This window comes from Mauremys mutica, chromosome 9 (assembly GCF_020497125.1).
Source record: "Mauremys mutica isolate MM-2020 ecotype Southern chromosome 9, ASM2049712v1, whole genome shotgun sequence".
Taxonomy (NCBI): domain Eukaryota; kingdom Metazoa; phylum Chordata; order Testudines; family Geoemydidae; genus Mauremys; species Mauremys mutica.
In genome coordinates, this window is record NC_059080.1 from 41,913,523 (window position 1) to 41,934,810 (window position 21,288).

General features: G+C 49.4%; 1 protein-coding gene across 7 annotated transcripts in view; it reads right to left on the reverse strand.

Moving 5' to 3' along the window:
- The window catches only part of ENOX2 (ecto-NOX disulfide-thiol exchanger 2), a 142,371-nt gene that overhangs the window by 62,150 nt on the left and 58,933 nt on the right, over positions 1 to 21,288 (reverse strand). For 6 of the 7 annotated variants that reach the window (XM_045029819.1, XM_045029818.1, XM_045029817.1 and 3 more), the window contains 2 exons: positions 18,065 to 18,271; positions 7,457 to 7,690 (listed from right to left, as the gene is read on the reverse strand). In XM_045029819.1, coding sequence (XP_044885754.1) covers positions 7,457 to 7,690; positions 18,065 to 18,271 — 441 coding nt within the window. The remainder of the gene's footprint in view (positions 1 to 7,456; positions 7,691 to 18,064; positions 18,272 to 21,288) is intronic. The other variant, XM_045029821.1, reaches the window with a different exon arrangement.

Consider the following 21,288-nt stretch of genomic DNA (forward strand, 5'->3'; position numbering starts at 1 on the left):
TCTGCCTCAGGTAACAGTAACTGAGAGGACTTGCCAGATGAAGGCTGTTGTCTAGCCTTTGTGAAAGGGGTTGCTGTTCTCAGCCTACATCACCCTCTCTAGCTGTTGGGAGGAGGAACTGGCTCTCGCTAGGCTGCAGAGGTTCCATGCTGACCAGGTGGGAAACTGCAGCCCAAATTTTCAAAAGTCTCTAGTGATGTTAGGTGCCCAACATGAGATACCTGAAAGCAGCTGATGTTCAGAAAGTGCTGAGCACCCTCACCCCTTCAGATTCAGGCCCATTTTAGGAGTCACAAGTTGGGCACCCAATGCCACTAGATTTTGAAAATCTGGGCCTGTTTAATATATATGCCCTATGTAGATTTATGCCACACAAAACCAGATAACTTAACTTTGTTGTAAAGGTCTCTTTTCATAGCAGAGAGTTTACTACTCTAAGTCGGTTAACCATACCCCCAAGACCACAAAGGTAGCTGTTAATGTCTTGATGCCTTTGCTGCTCCTCCCACGTTAGCCTGGAAAGTGTCACCACCTCAGCTGAAAAATGCCCCAGCTTTAACCCCTAAATAACCACAAACATGTTCAATTCTACCTAGAGAAGGATGTCTCAGAAACTTCTAGTCCCTTGTTCTTGGTGACATAAGTGATGGACCAAATATCCAATTTCCTGAATGACTTTGTCTACCCAAGATGAACTTGATGGTCCTGCTGACATCCAAATGGTGTCATCTCTATTTCCTGAGGATGAGAGGGCTCAAGACAGAACGGAGTCCTGATTGAGCTGGTGAGAAGAACGGATTTTAGGTAGGAAATCGGAGTATTACTTTTGGAGGAAAGCTGCAGAAAAGCCTCTTGACATACAATGCATTTAACTTGCTAATCCTTCAAGCAGATGTGACTGCAATTAAGCAGGAAACTTTGATAGAGAGGAAATATCATGAGTTAACCATCGGCTGAAAGGGCTGCTCTGTGAAGTGTTCCATAACAAGGTTTAGCTTCCAGCTAGTACAGGAGCTTTAATAGAAAACAAATCGTTGCCACTGCTTTAAGAAACCGGGAGATGTGTAGGAGAGAAGCCAGACTGCCTTTGTCAGATGACGTGGGAGAAAAGACAGTTACCTGTTCCGTAACTGGCGTTCTTTGAGATGTTTTGCTCATGTCTATTCCACAATAGGTGTGCATGCTCTCCACGTGCACCGGTGCCGGAAGCTTTTCCCCTAGCAGTACCTATAGGGGGAGCACCCCCCGCGACCTCTGGAGTGGCACCTGCCTGGCGCGGTATAAAGGGAGCTGCATGCTCCCCCACACCCTCAGTTCCTTCTTGCCAGACAACTCCAACAGAGGGGAAGGAGGGTGACGCCTGGTCTGGGGGACGATCGCATAGTACAAGGTGAACGTGACGGCTAGACACCGGTGATCGATGCCTGGGGCTGCGGTGTCTTGACGGAGACTTGGAGCAGGAGTCTGAGGGGGAATGGCGTCGATGACCGTGCCATGACCGACTGCGGTACTCTCTCCAAGACGAGGACCAACGGCGATGCCCACCGCGGTCCTGTCGATATTCCCTAGTTGAGGACGAGCGGTGCCACGAGTCCCGGCTGGATGGAACCCAGCCAGACAGTCTGGTTGGCGTCGAGGGCGATCCACCTGGACCCTGCCCCGAGCGGTCGCTGGGCGGTGATCGGCGTCGAGAACAGTCCCTCAACTGAGACCGGTACCAGGCCGGAGGCAACTGCAGAGATCCCAGCAGCAGCTTGCCTCTGGAGCGTGGGGCTGACATTAGCCGTGCTCCGGGCACCGGCATGGACATGACGTCCCGGGCCGCCTGGAGTGCTTCAGGACATCCGGAGAGGCCTGTTCCGAAGGGGCCGGGCTATTCCGCTCATCTTGAGTTGGTGGCCTGGGGCCCGGTGGGGATCGAGGACTGCCCGACATGGGCCTAGCCTCTGTCCCAGATTTCCCTCGGTGCTGCTGCAAAGAGGGAGTCTTCTTGGCGTGCCCCGTGGATGGAGAGTGGTGCCAACTGGTCGATGGTACCAGAGGGTCACCACATACTGACGCTGCGGTGCCGGGTACCGGTTCAGAGCGGCGTGCTAAGGTCAAAATCAGCGCCGACTCCATCAGGATGGCCCGTAGCCTAATGTCCCTTTCTCTTTTTGTCCAAGGCTTAAACGACTTGCAAATCTTGCACCTTTTGCTGATATGGGTTTCTCCCAAGCAGTGCAAACAGTCTGCATGCGGGGCGCTTCTTGGCATAGAACACCTACAAGAGCCGCACGACTTAAACCCCGGGGTGCGGGGCATGCCCCGGCCCGGGCTCACTGACTAACTAAACTAACTAAACAGCTAACTAACTACGGGTACTAACGCTGAATGAATGAACAGTTCTGGGGACAAGCTACAGCAAAGCTGGAGCAGAGCAGTTCCGACGCACCTTCACTGGCAGCAAGAAGGAACTGAGGGTGGGGGGAATGCGCAGTTCCCCTTATACCGCGCCAGGCAGGCGCCACTCCAGGGGTCGCGGGGGGTGCTCCCCGCTACGGGTACTGCTAGGGGGAAAACTTCCAGCACCGGTGCACGTAGCGAGCATGCACACCTACTGTGAAATACACATGAGCAATCACTCAAAGAAGAACCCAAAGCCACTGCTGAGACTCAGCTTTTTAATGGAGTCACCACACAACACTCAGAGCTCCATGTTGTGCACTCCAGAATTTGCAGCTCTTCCAGAGATCTGAGTATTTAAGCTCTGTGTATGGAATCCTTTCAGGAGTTGGAGAGTTAGCCTGGCCAGAGAGCATCCTGGCAGAGGCCAGCAGCTGATCAGAATATCTGAGCTTCCAGAGGTTCAGCCCCTCATGTTCAAAGCCATCAGCTGGAATTTTTCTGGATCTTGGCACCTTATAAGAATCTGCATCAGCAGATCTTGGTGATAGGTAACTGCTGGGAAGCGCACCAGGACATCTCTCTGAGGCAGGATAAACACGCCTGTGAGAGGCAACGGGCTGGAACTAGATCCACAGACTCACCTTGTGTACAGGACACCAAACAGTCATTAGATGAGAAGACCATAAGAACATAAGAAAGGCCGTACCGGGTCAGACCAAAGGTCCATCTAGCCCAGTATCTGTCTACCGACAGTGGCCAATGCCAGGTGCCCCTGAGGGAGTGAACCTAACAGGCAATGATCAAGTGATCTCTCTCCTGCCATCCATCTCCATTCTCTGACGAACAGAGGCTAGGGACACCATTCTTACCCATCCTGGCTAATAGCCATTTATGGACTTAGCCACCATGAATTTATCCAGTCCCCTTTTAAACATTGTTATAGTCCTAGCCTTCACAACCTCCTCAGGTAAGGAGTTCCACAAGTTGACTGTGCGCTGCGTGAAGAAGAACTTCCTTTTATTTGTTTTAAACCTGCTGCCTATTAATTTCATTTGGTTACATACCTGTAAGTGGAGGTTCTTTGAGATGCATGGTCCCTATCTGTATTCCACTGAGGGTTTACACATGTGCAGCATTCATCCAGAGCTGTAGAATTTGAAAGTAGTAGTGTCCATTGTTCTGCCCTTTCTTTACCTCATGGTTTAATCTGAGGTGATAACAGACAGGTCAGATGAACAGTCTCCAGTTCCTTCACCGCCGCAAATCCAACAGATCTACAGCAGAGGGGGAAGGAGGGCAGCAAGTGGAAAACAGATAGGGACAACACATCTCAAAGAACTTCCACTTACAGGTAAGTAACCTCCTCTTCTTCTTCGAGTGATGGTACCTATTGTATTCCACTAAGAGTGATTAACCAGCAGTACCTAATGCAGAAGAGGGGAGTGGAGGGCGGCTGTGCTGAATGAGGCATCCGTTGCAGAGCTCTGAATCAAGCTGTAATGTGTAGCAAAGGTATGTGACCACCTTATATATGTCTCTAAGCTGCATATTGTGGAGGGTGGCCCTGGTGGATGCCTGGGCTCTCATGGAATGGGCCCTCACACTGAGGTTTGGAGACAGTCCTAACAACTGATAGCATAGTGTAACGCAGTGGTTCTTAACCATGGGTACGTGTACCCCTTGAGGTACGCAGAGATCTTCCAGAGGGTACATCAACTAATCTAGATATTTGCCCAGTTTTATAACAGGCTACATAAAAAGCACTAGAGAAGTCAGTACAAACTAAAATTTCATACAGACGACTTGTTTATACTGCTCTAGATACTATACACTGAAAAGGAAGTACAATATTTATATTCCAACTGATTTATAATTATGTGGTAAAAATGAGAAAGTGAGCAGCTTTTCCAGTAATAATGTGCTGTAATACTTTTGCATTTTTATGTCTGATTTTGTAATAAGAACATAAGAATGGCCATACTGGGTCAGACCAAAGGTCCATCTAACCCAGTATCCTGTCTTCCGACAGCAGCCAATGCCAGGTGCCCCAGAGGGAAATGAACAGAACAGGTAATCATCAAGTGATCCATCCACTGCCGCCCACTCCCAGCCTCTGGCAAATAGAGGCTACGGACACCATCCCTGCCCATCTTGGCTAATAGCCATTGATGGACCTACCATCCATGAATTTATCTAGTTCTTTTTTGGACCCTGTTATAGTCTTGACCTTCACAACATCCTCTGGCAAGAGTTCCACAGGTTGACTGTGCATTGTGCGAAGAAATACTTCCTTTTGTTTGTTTTAAACCTGTTGCCTATTAATTTCATTTGGTGACCCCAAGCAAGTAGTTTTTAAGTGAGGTGTAACGTGGGGGTACACAAAACAAATCAGATTCCTGAAATGGGTACAGTAGTCTGGAAAGGTTGAGAGCCACTGGTGTAATGCACCTGGAAATCCATTTGGAGATTCTGTGTGTGGAAATTGCTTGCCCCTTCAGTCTCTCCGCTACTGCGATAAACAATCTAGCAGACATTCTGATTGATCTTGTCCTCTGCAGGCCTGGCAGATGTCAAGGGAGTGAAGTTGATGTTCCTCTTCCAAGATCTGAGGCTTTGGAAAGAAAACAGGTAAGTGGACATGAAACTGAGAGATGAACTTTGGTAGAAACTTAGGATGTAGGTGCAGGGAGACTTTGTCTTTATGAAAAGTGGTGAAAAGGGGGTCTGCCATCATGGCCCCAACTTCCCCTGCCCTTCTTGCCAAAGCGATAGCCACAAGGAAGGTGACTTTCATGGAAAGAAGGGACATAGAGCATGAAGCCAGTGACTCAAAGGGTTGTTTCATCAGTGCCAATAAAACGAGGTTGAAGTCCCAGTGTGGAGCAATAGGTTGTACAGGTGGAAAAGTTCTGAGGAGGCCTTTCCAAAACATAGTAATCAACGGATGTGTAAATATGCAGTGTCCTTCCACAGGAGGGTGGAAGGCACTGGTTGCCACTAGTGGACCTTGAAATAGATTGGGGTTAGCTCCAACATCTTTAAGATAGGAAATAATCCAAAAGAAGGGGAATCTCCACTTCCTCTGGGGAAAGCCCTTTCTGTTGGGCCCAGAAGGTGAATCATTTCCACTTGGCCCGGTAGGGATGCCTAGTGGACTCTTTCTTGCACTTCTGATAAGCATTCTCATTCTAGAGAAGATGCTCATCCAAATACCACACTCTGAGGTGGGGTGAAGCATCTGTGTCTGATCCTGCCATTGTGTTGCGTTAACCACTCAGGGAAAGTGGGACTGGGAAGAGGGGGACACACTGACATGTGGAGAAGGTTAAGAAACCAGAAATGTTTTGGCCAGAATGGGACAATCAGGAGGACCTCTTTTACTCTTGTGGAGTACTCGTGGCAGGAGTGGTAGAGGAGGGTAGGTGTAGTTGATCTGCTCCAACCACCGGAGTACGAGAGAATCGCCCAGAGAATGGGGACCAATGCACCCCCAGAGCAGTATGTGCTGCATTTGTGGTTGGCTTAGGAGGTGATGAGGTCTCTGGTTGCAGTCCCACATTGGTTGAAGATGTCGTTTAATACAGTGTTGTGGAGTTTCCACTCATGATTGGCCACAAATCTTCTGCTGAGAGAGAGTCCACAATCACATTCTGAGTCCCCAGAAGACAGGCTGCCAAAAGCAGGATCTTGTGGGCAATGCACTAATCCTACAGACTGACTACCTCCACACACAGAGCAGTTGATTTTGTGTCCCCTTGTTTGTTGATGTAACAAACGGTGGAAGTGTTGTCTGACATGATGAGAACATGATGGGAGTGGGTGAATGGGAGAAAAGTTTGACATGCTCTCTATACTTCCCAGAGTTCCAGGATGTTGATATACATCCAGTATTCCTCAGGGGCTCATGTGCCTTGCATCATGTGGTCTCCCATGTGTGTTCCCCATACTAAGAGGGATGTGTGTGTGATGATCATCCTGTCCTGGGAGGAAGGGAATCCTCACACAGATATGTGACAGGCCATCCAGCACAGGAGGGAAGAGAGCACCTCGAGGGGGGACTGTCAGCATAAGGTCCCTGGTGTGCTGCATGGGCAAGTAAACTCTCTGAAGACATATCTGGAGGCAACAGAGGTGGAGGCAAGCGAAGGTGGTTGCATACATGCAGGCTGCCATGTGGCCAAGGAGGGATAGGCAACTTCTGAGTGGGACAGATGGACTGTTGACTACTTGGGTCATGAGTTCTTGCAGAGTCTGGAATCTGTCCTTTTGTAGGTAAGCTCATGCTGAAACTGAATTGATGGAGGCCTCTCTGAAGACTCAGGACTGTGCAGGAACCAAAGTTGATTTTTCGACAAACTCTGACTTCTAGGAAGGAAAGGAGTCTGAGCAACATGGAGGTCGAGATCCAAATTTCATCTCTGGATTGCACCACTAGGAGCCAGTCATCAAGACAGGGGAATACAAGGACCCCATAACGCAAAAGTCCCGCTATACAAAACGGCAGGCTCCCCTTCACTGCCCTGACTGTGCCACTCCTCCAGTGGCTAGTAGGGGACCAAATTATCACTAGCAATGGTGGCCTGCTCACTCCCTGACCATATTGCTCTTCCCCTGAACTCCTTCCTACATCTTCCTACTTCTCATCTCTACTTCTGGCTCCTCCCCCTCATGTTTACCAGCCCAAACTCTCTCCTCCCAGACAGTAACTGCAGGCTACCTGGCACCGTAGACCCAAACACAGCTCCCTTCTCTCAGGGAGTAACTGCAGACTATTTCTCTTGCAGCCCTTTTCTGCTGCCAACTTCCTGGTTTTATACCAGCCCTCCTGTTCCTCCCCAGCTGGAGTCCATCTTCAGTCAATTCTTCCAATCCTTGGCTCTTCACCAGGTGCAGCCTATTAGGCTAATTATTCTACTTTATCAGTCCTGCCTTGTGAGGGGTAAACACCCCATTACAGGGTACCAGGTGGTGGTATTATTCAGTCTAGTAAAGGAAGCTACTGAAATCTGAGTGTGTTTCATTTCTTAGTATTTGCTATGAAAAACAACCAGTCTTCAGAACTACATACCTTTCAGCTTTTCAGCAACAATGCTGCACTCATGGTCAGAGTAGTGGACAACAGGGGGTGGAGAAGGAGGACAGAATCTCTCCTCCTCCATTCTTCTGCGATGGCGCTCCTCTCGTGCCAGCATCCGCTGTTTACACTCCCACTCATACAGATCATCCCGAGCTTGAGCAAAGTCCACATGGAGGCGTCCAGTATCCTTTTTGTCAGTGCTGGAGCCTAGCCTGATGCGATAACCTAATCGTCACAACAAAAAATTCAAAGACAGCTTGTACAATAACTAACCCATATGGTGTTTGTGCCTCTAGCTCATACAGATCTACAGAGACTGCCTGTTGGTTCCACAAAGCTACCCAATCAACCAGTAACAGTGATTATAGTGTAGGGTACAATGCACATGGATCCTCTCCTGCCAGAGAGAAACAGAGACAGCAGCTAGGGCAGAGGTGGGAAAACTATGGCCCGTGGGCCACATCCTGCCTGCAGGACCCTCCTGCCCAGCCCTTGAGCTCCTGGCCCGGGAGGCTACCCCCGGCCCCTCCTGTGCTGTTCCCCCACAGCCTCAGCTCACTCCACTACCGGCACAATGTTCTGGGCAGCGGGGCTGCAAGCTTCTGGGGCAGCACAGCTGCAGAGCCTGGCCTGACCCAGTGCTCTGTGCTGCGTGGTGGTGTGGCTGGCTCCAGCCGGGCGGCGCGGCTGTAGCGCCGCCAGCCACCAGTGCTCCAGCAGAGCGGTAAGGGGGCAGGGAGTGGGGCGGGGTTGGATAGAAGGCAGGGGACTTTGGGTGGGTGGGCAGGGGGCAGGGGTGTGGACAGGGGTTGGGACGGTCAGAGGACCGGAAACAGCGGGGTTGAATGGGGGCAGGGGTTCTGGGGGGGCAGACAGGAATGAGAGGAGGGGTTGGATGGGAAGGTGGGGGGCAGTCCCAATTACCTTTGACCTCAATGTCCTTGACTATTTTCTCCTTCAAAATTTTTTCCAAGACCTTGCATACTACAGATGTCAAACTAACAGACCTGTAGTTCCCAGATCACATTTTTTCCCTTTCTTAAAAAATAGGAATTATGTTAGCGATTCTCCAGTCATACGGTACAACCTCTGAGTTTACAGATTCATTAAAAATTCATGCTAATGGGCTTGCAATTTCATGTACCAGTTCCTTTAATATTCTTGGATGAAGATTATCTGGGCCCCCCAGTTTAGTCCCACTAAGCTGTTTGAGGTTGGCTTCCACCTCGGATGTGGTAATATCTACCTCCATATCCTCATTCCGATTTGTCATCCTACCATTATCCCTAAGCTCCTCATTAGCCTCATTAAAGACTGAGGCAAAGTATTTGTTTAGATATTGGGCCATGCCTAGATTACCCTTAAACTCCACTCCATCCTCAGTGTTTAGCGGTCCCACTTCTTCTTTCTTTGTTTTCTTCTTATTTATATGGCTATAAAACCTTTTACTATTGGTTTTAATTCCCTTTGCAAGGGAAAACTCTACATGGTTTTTGGCCTTTCTCACTTTATCGCTACATGTTCTGACCTCAATAAGGTAGCTTTCCTTGCTGATCACTCCCATCTTCCATTTCTTGTAGGCTTTCTACTTTTTCTTAATCACCTCTCTGAGATGCTTGCTCATCCAGCTTGGTCTACAACTCCTGCCTATGAATTTTTTCCCCTTTCTTGGGATGAAGGCTTCTGATCGTTTCTGCAACTTTGACTTGAAGTAATTCCAGGCCTCCTCCACCTTTAGATCCACAAGTTCTTCAGTCCAATCCACTTCCCTAACTAATTTCCTTAATTCTTTAAAGTTAGCCTTTTTGAAATCAAAAACCCTAGTCACAGATCTATTTTTGTTTATCCTTCCATTTAGTTTGAACTGAATTAGCTCATGATCACTCGAACCAAGGTTGTCCCCTACAATCATTTCTTCTATGAGGCCCTCACTACTCACCAAAATAAAATCTAAAATGGCATCGCCTCTTGTTGGTTCAGCAACTACTTGGTGAAGGAATCCATCAGCTATCGCATCCATGAAAAACTGAGCTCTATTATTATTACTAACACTTGTCCTCCAGTCTATATCTGGGAAGTTAAAGTCTCCCATGATCACGCAATTCCCATTAGTATTTACTTCATTAAAAACATTAAAGAGGTCTCTATCCATATCCAAATCAGATCCCGGCGGTCTGTAGCACACCCCAAGCACTATCCCAAAGGGAGACTCTAGGTAGCTTTCTTCCCCAATGTGATTTTTGCCCAGACAGACTCTGTCTTATCTATCCCATCACTTCTTATTTCTTTAGTCTACCTCATCATTGATATACAATGCTACTCCACCACCTTTGCTTTTATGTATGTCTTAGAAAACACATACCCTTCAATATCTGTACTCCAGTCATGACTACTATTCCACCATGTTTCTGTTATCCCTATAATATCTGATTTCACTTCCTGCACCAGTAGCTCTAGTTCCTACATTTTGTTACCTAGGCTCCTTGTATTAGCGTATGAGCATCTTAATTTTTGCTGTGTGGCTTTTTTCCCCGATTAGGCATTGACATTCTACTGCCAGTACCTCCTATTAGACTGGTATCTACACTACCCTTCCTCTTTATGTCCATTCTCCTACTCATGGCTGTATCCTTTCTTACTTTGTTTTCTTCCCTCTCAATGTCAAAATCCAGCGTGGAGATTACCTGTACATCTCCCAACCATCTCCCCCAAATTCCTAGTTTAAAGCCCTCTTAATCAGTTGTGCCAGCCTCCACCCTAGAAGTGTTTTTCCTGCCCTATTCAGATGAAGTCCATCCCAAGAGAACAGTCCTCTGTCCATGAATGCCTCAAAGGAAAATCCAAAACTATTTTAGGAAGGAATTTTGATTAGGGACAAGGAGCCACCTTATTTTTTTCTGGAATATGGCAAAATGAAGGTCAGGCAGGAGAGCTCACAAGTGTTTCATGTGCAGCTGTGCCTCACACAAGTAACGGACAGCAAACAAACTGCCGAATAGGCATAGTTTGGGAGCGTTGTGTGACGCAGAGCTCTTGCTGGAGACACGCTCCAAGGCATTTCAAGCATCCTGCACAGCAGTCTGTGAGGGGAATTTTAAGCCTTGCAGAGCCAGCATTACTTGAAAAACAACAACTTGGTGTTAGTCTCAACTGAAAAGAGGCTGGTGCCCTAGAAGTGGTGAGGCCTTAGGGCCCTGCACAAAGCCCCCAGCACCACCACTTATCCTCAGAGGAAAGCTTTCTACACATCTACTCTACCTATAACTATGTGCACCCACTCTCATGCAGTGAGTTGAGAAACAACCAAGCAGCTAGTGTTAAACATTACCCAATAAAACAAGGGAAAAGCAGAAAACAAATAACAGTCTGATGGAGGTCAGCTCCTGCAGCCTACAAGCACTGGAATGTAGCTGAGTTATTTTCTGGCTGGTTCCCCCTTTTATGCCCATGCACAATCAGTTCAGTGCACACACTCATCACTGCTAGGAGTCACTGCTTTGGAGATGGCTCTGAGTCTGGTGCATCAGACTGTGTGAATCCTAGTGATGCAGGTCTGCAGATGCAATACATTCAAAGGGTACTTGGTAATTCCTAATGATAAAGCCTGGGAATGGTAAGGAGAGAAACCTCTTCAGATGGAGTCCAGCAGGTAAAGGAGAACTCTTCAGTGACTCTTGACATCAGGAAAGCTAGCTTCATGACTAAAAGAGATGTGTGGATCACACAAAAAAACAAAGGGGGCAGGGAAGATGTCTCCAGACCAGTGGTTCTCAACCTATTTACCTGTGGGCCACATATGCAGTTCTCTGTGTGTTACATGGGTCGCATCCACACAATATATATACTACCAGTATGGCCCTGAGGATGTCACAGGGCTGCAGTGTGTGCTGATTGGGGCACAGGTTGAGAAGAGAAAGTTACTCACCTTGCAGTAACTGAGGTTCTTCGAGATGTGTGTCCCTGTGGGTGCTCCACTCTAGGTGACGGTGCGTCCCGGCACTGTTGATCGGAGATTTTCGGTAGCAGTGCCTGGTTGGGGCGCACGCACTCAGATGGTATCTCCCGTCTAGTTGGAATCTTCCTGAGTGCATGCACCCCACACCATCCTCAGTTCCTTCTCTACCGTGGAGAATCATACCAGTACTCCAAAGTAGAGGGGAGGAGGGCGGGGAGTGGAGCACACACAGGGACACACATCTCGAAGAACCTCAGTTACTGCAAGGTGAGTAACTTTCTCTTCTTCTTCGAGTGCTGTCCCTGTGGGTGCTCCACTCTAGGTGAATGTATAGCAGTACCCACTATGGTTGGTGGGACTTTGGAGATGCGGCAGTGAGTACTATAGATAGTACTGTATGGCCTACTATTGTGTCTGCCGTGGTGTCTTGCGTGAGAGCATAGTGTTTTGCAAACGTGTGTTCAGATGACCATGTAGCCGCTTTGCAGATGTCAGGAATGGGAATGTTGTGTAGGAAGGCAATGGATGTCGACATGGCTCGAGTGGAATGAGTTCTAATGCCTTCGGGCGGTTGAAGATTTTTCGCACGGTAACAGGATCTGATGCAGTCAGAGATCCACTTGGATAGACGTTGTTTAGAGATAGCCGTACCTTTCGATCTTTCAGCAATGGAAACAAAGAGTCGTGGAGACTTGCAAAATGGTTTAGTCCTGTCTAAATAAAAGGCAATTGCTCGCCTGACGTCGAGAGTATGCAGGGTTGCCTCTTGCGGAGTTTTGTGAGGTTTGGGATAGAAAGTAGGTAAATATATAGGTTGGGTGAGGTGGAAGGTCGATACCACCTTAGGAAGAAATTTAGGATGTGGTCTCAAAATGACTTTGTCTTTGGAGAAGATTGTGTAGGGAGGGTGGGCCATCAGGGCACTCATTTCACCAACTCTCCTTGCCGATGTTATGGCAACTAAGATAGCCACCTTCATGGACATATGGAGATGAGAGGAAGTAGCCAGGGCTCAAATGGAGGTTTCATGAGAGCATGAAGAACGAGGTTAAGATTCCATGTAGCCACTGTTGGGTGAATTTCAGGGTAGAGATTTTGCAGGCCCGTGAGAAAGCGTTTAATGGTGGGGTGGGTAAAGAGTGAGTACCCATCTAATAGGTCATGGAAGGTGGTAAGCGCTGCCAGGTGCACTTTGATGGAGCTGAGCAAAAGTCCGTCCTGTTTTAGTTTCAGGAGGTAGTCTAGAATGTTAGGGAGGGTCACGTTATTGGGTGCTAAGTGATTATGTGAGCACCAGAGAGCGAAACGCTTCCACTTCTGCAGGTAGGTTTTACGAGTGGAGTCTTTCCTACTGTGCAGGAGGACATACTGGACTTGCTCGGAACAGGCTAGTTCATGGGTTTGGAACCATGAAGGAACCAGGCTGTGAGGTGGAGCTTTTGGAGCTGGGGGTGAAGAACTCGTCCGTTGCCCTGGTAAAGGAGGTCTGGCCTGTTGGGGAGAGCCCATGGGTGACAGGAGGACATGTGGAGAAGGTAGGGATACCACGTCTGTCTTGGCCAAGCCGGGGCAATAAGGATGACCTGGGCCTTGTCGTCCGCGATCTTCCGAAGAACCCTGTGTAATAGAGGGATTGGTGGGAAGGCGTGCAGGAGGTAGTTGTTCCATGGGATGAGGAATGCATCTCCTAGGGATGCAGTCCCGCCCTGGAGCAAAACAGGGGGCATTTTCGGTTTTGGGTCATGGCAAAGAGATCTATTGACGGGGTGCCCCAGCGGGAGAAGAGCTGTTGGAGTATTGCGGGGTGCAGTTCCCATTCGTGTTCTGTCGAGAAGTGCCTGCTGAGTGCATCGGCAGTAGTGTTGTGGCAGCCTGGTAGGTAGGAAGCGATGATTTGTATTCAATGTCGTATGCACGAATTCCATAGTCGAATGGCTTCCATGCAAAGGGAATGTGATCAGGCTCCCCCTTGTCTGTTTATGTAGTACATACATGCCATGTTGTCTGTTAAGAACCGCAGATATTTGTTCTTTATGAGGGGAAGAAAGTGAAGGCATGCGCTCCTCACTGCTCTGAGCTCTAAGAGATTTATGTGTAGATGCATCTCTGATGCAGACCACCAGCCTTGAGCCCTGTGTCCCCCTAGATGCGCTCCCCAACCGATCAGGGAAGCGTCCATGGTGAGCATGAGCATTGGGGACCGTTGCTGGAAGGAAACCCCTGTGCAGAGGTTTTCTGGACTTGTCCACCACTGTAGGGAAGCTATAACATTGGGAGGAGGAGTTAGCAGCATCCCTAAGGTGTGTCTGTTGGGTTTGAAACTGGAGTTGAGCCAGCCCTGGAGACATCTCATGTGTAGCCTGGCGTGTTGAACCACGAAGGTGGTGGCTGCCATGTGACCAAGAAGCTTTAGGCAGATTCTTGCTTGCGTCCTGGGACGAGTAGAGAGCGTGATAGCGAGGAATCTGTTGTATGGGAGCGAGGCCCTGCTCTGGGTTGAGTCAAGATGAGCTCCGATGAACTCGATCTGTTGCGTAGGTGTCAAGGTGGATTTTTGGATTTTTATTTGGAGGCCTAGGCTGTGAAAGAGGGAGACGGCGAAACACGTAGCTTGAAGTGTCTCGCCATAGGAGTCGCCCTTGATGAGGCAATCGTCCAGGTAGGGGAACAGTGTGACCCTGTGTTTGCGGAGGTGAGCCACAACCACGGCTAGAGTCTTGGAAAAGACTCTTGGAGCTGTGGAGAGTCCAAAAGGAAGAACTCTGTATTGAAAATGGTTGTGACTGATTGTGAATCGTAGGACGCGTCTGTGAGCTGGATGAATTGATATATAAAACTAAGCATCCTGTAGGTCGAGGGCTGTGAACCAGTCCCCTTGATCCAATGCAGGTATTATTGTGCCCAGTGTGACCATCTTGAATCTTTGTATCCTCACAAATTTTTTCAGTCGGCATAGGTCTAGTTTAGGCCTCCATCCTCCAGTCTTTTTCTGCGTTAGAAAGTAATGGGAGTAGAAACCTGTCCCTTGGTGTTGCGTCAGCACAGGTTTCACTGCGCCTAGTTGCAGAAGATGTGCCACTTCTGTGCAAAGTAATTGCTCGTGAGAAGGGTCCCTGAAGAGGGACAGGGAAGGGTAGGAGGGTAGGATATAAAAGGGATGGAGTAACCGGCCTGAACTATTTCGGGGACCCAGCGGTCCTGTGTAATCCGCTGCCAGGCATGTTGGAAATTCTGGAGGCGGTGGCCAAATGGGCAATTAAGTGGTGGAATCAAGGGGTGGTCGTGCAGGCCCCCGACCAACGTTTCAAAACTGTTGTTTATTGCCCGATGGACGGAAAGTGGTGGCTTGGTTTTGATTTTGTCTGCGCTTGGGGGGTCTAGTATGATTCCTAGTTGTGTCATATGGTCTGGGTTGAGGACGATAGTACTGATGTGTGCGTGGTCTTTGGTGAGGTTGGTATCGTCATCTCCTGGGAAGAGATGGGTGAATGCCCAGGGTGCGCAGTGTCGCTCTAGAATCTTTCATGGTGTGGAGGAGTTCATCAGTTTTTTTGGAGAAGAGTTTGTCCTTATCAAGGGGGAGATCCTCCACTTTGGTCTGGAGTTCTTTAGGAATGCCGGACGCGGAGAGCCATGAGGATCTGCACATAACCACAGCAGTTGCAGTGGTACGGGCTGCTGTGTCCGCTGTGTCTAAAGATGCCTGTAGGGCCATTCTGGAAATCAGTTGTCCCTCAGTCAGGATTGATTTGAAGTCTGCTCTTCTATCCTCTGGAATGTAGGAGGCAAATTCGAAAAGTTTATTGTAATTATCAAAATCATAACTGGCGAGGAGAGCAGAATAGTTTGCAATTCTGAATTGTAGTGTAGAGGATGTATAAACCTTGCGGCCCAGGACATCAAGGCGCCTAAGGTCCTTGTCTTGCGGGGTGGGTCGATATTGTGACTGTTTCGTCCTCTGTGCAACTGCATCCATGACAAGAGAGTTCAGTGGTGGATGAGAAAATAGGAAGTCTGCGTCCTTTGCAGGAACATAGTATTTACGTTCAGCCTTCTTGCAAGTTGGTACTAAAGAAGCTGGGGTTTGCCAGAGAGTGTCAGCTGGCTCCATGACTGCTTCGTTTATAGGGAGCACGATTTTTGAGGGCGCAGACGGTTGAAGGATTCTGAGGAGTTTGTGTTGCATCTCCTGAACCTCTTCTAAGGGGATATCTTGACTGAGTGCCACTCTCCTAAAAAGTTCTTGAAATTGTTTGCAGTCGTCCATGGCCTGTGGAGGTGAAGGGAGGAGGGCTTCATCCGAGGCTAGTGGAGAGTTAGGGGTCGGTGAGTCAGGATATGGTGCGTAGCTCCCAATCTCAGGAGGGGGCTCAGGCACCCTAGAAGTGGATGGAGCAGGAGACTGAGGCACAGGAGGAGGATGACTGGTAGGAGGATGTTGCCACGGGTACCACTGAGGCCAAGGCATAGGGTAGGAGAACCCAGGTGCCACCCACGGGGGGGCAAAGTAGGGAAACTGAGGTTGTTGACCTTCAGCCATGACCTGAGGTGGTAGAGGCACCTGTGGAGGAGAAGCAGGAGGGGAGAACTCTGCTTGCTGCTGTAAATCAAGTTCACCGTCAGTGAAAGCCAGTTCAGGTGGAGAGAGCGGCGGTTCAAGAAATGAGTCCTGTGTATCTAGGAGCGGAGAGTGAGGCTTGGGTGGCACTGAAAGGTCACTTTGAGTGAGAAACTGTTGCTCCTGCTCCCTGGGCTGGGCTGAACCTTCTCTCTGCTCTAGCTCATTAGTAGGAGAAAGTGAGAATGAGAGTATTGCTGCATTCTGCTTAAAGGTGCCCTGCAGGGGGGTCTGCTGCTGGTGCACGGGTAGAAGACTGGCTCGGTGCCGACATTCTTCTTGGTGCCGAGGCTGAGTGCGCTGTCAGAACCGCAGCTGTTTTCGCTGATAAGGCAGAGAGCGCTGTCGGGACCACGGCCGTTTTCGGCGCCAAGACTGAGCGCGCTGTCGGCACCACGGCCATTTTCGCTGTTGCGGCTGAGCGCGCTGTCGGCACCGCGGCTGTTGTCGGTGCCAAGGAGGAGCGCGGTGCCGGTGCTGTGGCCGTTTGCGGTGCCGAGAAAGAGCGAGGTGTCCGTGCCGCGGCCGTTTGCGGCGCTGAGGGGACCGGATCCACAAGGACCTTCCTGGTGCGGGAGGTCGGGTCCCTGCCTCTGTGCTCTGTCAGAGCCGTGGCTGAGGCGTTAGAACAGGCTGAGGCACCTGCCTTTGGTGCTGTCAGCACAGAGGGTAGGGATCTCGCGGGAGACCCCCTACCCTTGTTAGAGTCTCTTCTGTGAGACTGTTGTGCTTCTTGCCTCCGCTCCAGGGAGGGTGAAGCAACGCACCAGCACAAGCAACGCTCCCCACCGGTTCCGATCTGGCTGGGGAGCGTGTGGGAGCGGGTTTAACCTTTCCCGTCTCCGACAGCGGCTGCAGGGATTTTTCCATCATGATGATTTTGAGCCGCAGATCCCTGTCACGAAGAGCTCTTGACTTGAGACTTGCGCAATGGAGACATTTCGCGGGGATGTGGGTGTCCCCAAGGCACTTCACACAGTGTGAGTGCCCATCTGACAGTGGCATGGAGTCCTGACAGGAGATGCATCTTTTGAATCCTGAAGCTCCTGGCATTATGAATTAGAGATGGCCGAGGAGAGTGTCTCAACAGGAGACAAGCCTGAGGGGTTTTTTTTTGTTTTGGTTTGGTTTTTTTTTAAACTAAGTAACTAACTATACTAAAGGAAGGGAAACAACTGGGAAGTAATTAATAATTATTTCTATGTTCTTTGTTACTGTTTCCTATAGAGACCAGGGAAGAAAAGGCAGCACTGCCCCGAGTCCCATCTTCAGCCAAGGACGGTTGAGAAGGAACTGAGGAGGATGTGGGGCGCACGCACTCAGGAAGATTCCAACTAGACGGGAGATACCATCTGAGTGCATGCGCCCCAACCAGGCACTGCTACCAAAAATCTCCGATCAACAGCGCCGGGACGCACAGTCACCTAGAGTGGACAACCCACAGGGACAGCACTCGAAGAAGAACCACTGCTCCAGAGGAGGAGGAATGCTCTGTGCTGTTGGAGCTCTGTGTATTATTGGAAAGATGATGAAACCTAAGGGCCCCGTCTAAAGGCTCCAATACCTGAAATGTTGAAGTGTTACTGTTTAAATGTTCAAATTTAGTTGGTGTTGGTCCTGCTTTGAGCAGCGGATTGGACTAGCTGACCTCCTGAGGTCTCTTCCAACCCTAATATTCTATGATTCTAAATGGCCCTTATTTATCTTTTGGGGAGTCTGCTGGAACAGACCCAGTGGGACATTAATGCACAGGACTGCAGGAGGAATTTTCTGCCTATACCTCACTTCATCCTGATACTTTGAAGAGTTTTGTGGGGAACAAGACACCAGCAGGCACTTTCAGATATTTAAACCAGCATGAGGATGTCAAACCCCACAGCAGTGAAAGAAGTAACCACAGGGAACAAGAGGAAACGCCTCTTCAGATAGCAATAACAAACAGAGCATGTCACATATAACTACACAGAAACAGCTATTTCTCTGTCCCAGTTTCCAAAACCATCATTCGAAGCAAAGGCATGCCTACCAGAGAGATAGAGCGCCTTGTCCACCATGAATTCCTCAGCAAAGCGGATGTGGCAGAAGTTCTTTTTACTCTTCCGAATAGCTATGATCTCTCCACACTGCTCAAAAACCTCCACAATTATCTGCTCAGTCCCGTTTTCTGGTAGTCCACCTACAAACACCGTCTTGCACCCTGGGGGCCTCTCTCTTGTTGCAGGAGGAGGAAGATCTGCACATAGCAAGGGGTAAAATACTGTAGGTTAGACGGTTGCTCTCCAAGTGCTCCACATATCCACCTATCAGTCCTCAGAGCCAACCATCACTTTCTTTGAACATGTGCTTAATCCCAGTATATCTCACTTTGCCGAGTACTGGCATCTATGGTATTCACCAGGGCCTATCAAGCAGAACTTGTTCACTTGCTGATATATCCTGGACTTTTAGAGCCATGAATGGATTCCCCAGTGTTAATAAGCATTTCCCTAGTCAATGTGAGGCACGTCACTCTGGAGAGCGCTGGACTTCAGGGGTACTGATAACACAAAACCAACTGCAATGAACACCGCCAAAGGCTGCGCCTCAGCCCTGGACAGTAGGGCAGATGCACAGTAGTCCCTACAGCAATGTTAGTAAAGAAAGAAGATACTCATTACATGCTTTTTACTTTGCTTTTCTTTAATTTATTATTTCAAAATCTTGACACTAGAACAACAAACCAGAAAAGATGACATATCCCTTACATGTGAATACAAAGAATCCCGCTGAAGCGAGAAGACTAAAAGAACATCTTGAAATAGATACAAAACCTGAAATCACTGAGACATCAAATCCATTTTCCACAACAGAATCAATATCCATTGCACTCTCTGGTCACAGGAGAAATCCAGCCAAACTACAAAAACCAGACTGACAGGCAACGGAAGGCACCAGTGTCTGACCCTGTTCCTTCTGACCTGGGCAGCTGGGGAGTCCCCGGTCTGGGAGGTCTGGGAGGCTGTGCTGGCTCAGTATCTCACATACACAGTAGAGGAACACCCACAGGAACGAGCAGATCAGAAGCACAGTCATGCTCCAGAGATCCCCAGCCATGCTGGCTTCATCTCCCCACCAACATCTCAGCGCCTTCTTCCATGCAGCACATTATGTGGGGAACATCCTGCTCCAGTCAATTCATACAGCCACTACCCCAGTGTTTCTCAAACTGGGGTCGCCGCTTGTATAGGGAAAGCCCCTGGCGGGCCAGGCCAGTTTGTTTACCTGCCTCATCCGCAGGTCCGGCCCATCGCGGCTTCCACTGGCCACGGTTTGTCGCTGCAGGCCAATGGGGGCTGCTGGAAGCGGCAGCCAGTAAGTCCCTTGGCCCGCGCTGCTTCCAGCAGCCCCCATTAGCCTGGAGCAGCGAACCGCGGCCAGTGGGAGCCACAATCAGCCGGACCTACGGACAAGGCAGGTAAACAAACCGGCCCGGCCCGCCAGGGGCTTTCCCTGCACAAGCGGCGACCCCAGTTTGACACTGCACTACCCTGTCCTTAATACCTGAGAGTGCCATGACATCCTTAGTAAACTGCCCAATGGAGCATACACAGGACTTTATAGCTTGCTATGGTCTTATGAAATGTGCATGCCTTTCTGACCCTTCTCTTCTGTAAGCATCACTTCTGCAGCCAATGTTTTTTTCAGTGCTGCACTTATATTTCATAGGAACTGCTGGATAGGGTCAGTCCTGAGGTCCATCTAGTCTAGTATCCTGTCTCTGACAGTGGCAGCACCAGCTGCTTCAGAGGAAGGTGCAAGAACCTCACAGTAGGCAGATGTGGGATAATCTCCCCGTGGATTGTTTTAAACATGAGATTTTATCTCCCTTCCAATTCTCTTTTTAACATTAACTATGATAGCTCTGGCTAGTTGTGTTATCCATATAAATGTCCAATTTCTCTTTGAAGCTTGCTAAATTTTTGGCCTCACCAACAACCTGCGGCAATGAGTTCCACAGTCTAATTTTGTATTATGTAGAAAAAATATTTCTTTATATTTGATTTCCATGCCTAACCCAGGATTATGAAAAGCTGCTAGCTGACACTCAGAAGCTGAGAATGACAGCTGCTCTCAGCATGTAAGCTTCTGCTTCTGGTGGTGTTTCTAGGCCAGGTGAGTCTAGAATAAGAAGGCAAATGTTCCTCAGCAAAAGGTAACGATACTAACCCAGGTGACTGAGGAGTGATGCCTCCTGCTCTGGGGCACATGTAGGCCACTTACTGAACTGTGGGCAGAGATGCCTGATAGGGTGGGTTCTGAAGGAGGCTTGGAAGAGGTCCCCTGAGTAGTGAAGAAGACAGTTGACCTTGCAGTCATTGTAAAAGGGTGCTCAAGGGCAGAAGTGAGGAAAAGTTCCTTCCCATGAGAGAGCAGAACTGCAGGCTGGGTGCGGACACCTCACTCATGAGCCCGCTCTCTAGCCGGGAGGAGGCCTGACTGGCTGTTTCTCTGGCTGTAAACGTGTAATTGTTTCTCCTGATGCTGCCCTGGTGCCTAGCAGCTCCCCATATGTCCAGATCTTCAGCTCCACAGCAGAAAGGCAGACCACTGCTAGCTGTAAATCCTCTTCCCCATCCTGATTATGATTCAGATGCCAAATGCCTTGCACTGGGAACAGGGTGATGCAGATATTCAGCCCTGTGACTAATATCCATGAAACTGAACGCCTGTGTCTGTGGGGGCTGAATGTGTGACAAGCTGTATTGTCTATTTTGCTCACACAGAAACATCTACACAATTGCACACTTGCCAGACCCCAGCTCTAAGTAGTTAGCCAAACCAGCCAGGACCCCAGAGACAACTGGTATCCTGCCCTTGCAGAGGAAGAGAAGGGGGAGAGGACATTGGAGGGAGGGATCTGAGCCCATGCCTCACCCTGACAGCCCTCTACTGGAGCCACAATCCATGTTCCTCATGAACCTGATCAAAGCGGAGAGCCGGGGGAATGGAGACCAAGACCTCCCAGCACAGGGGGTACTAGCTCTGCCCACAGCATTCACATGCACCTCTAACTGGAAGAATAGTATCCCCCTAGAGCAGTGGTCCCCAACGCGGTGCCTGCGGGTGCCATGGCGCCCGCCGGGGCATTTATGGGCACCCGCCTAGTGCCCAGCAGGAGAGAGAAGCCACGGTCCCACGCCTGACGAGGACAGAGAACTCAGGCTGCGGGCGCGGTGTTCTCTGTTCCCGGCAGGTACAGGGCCCGCCTAG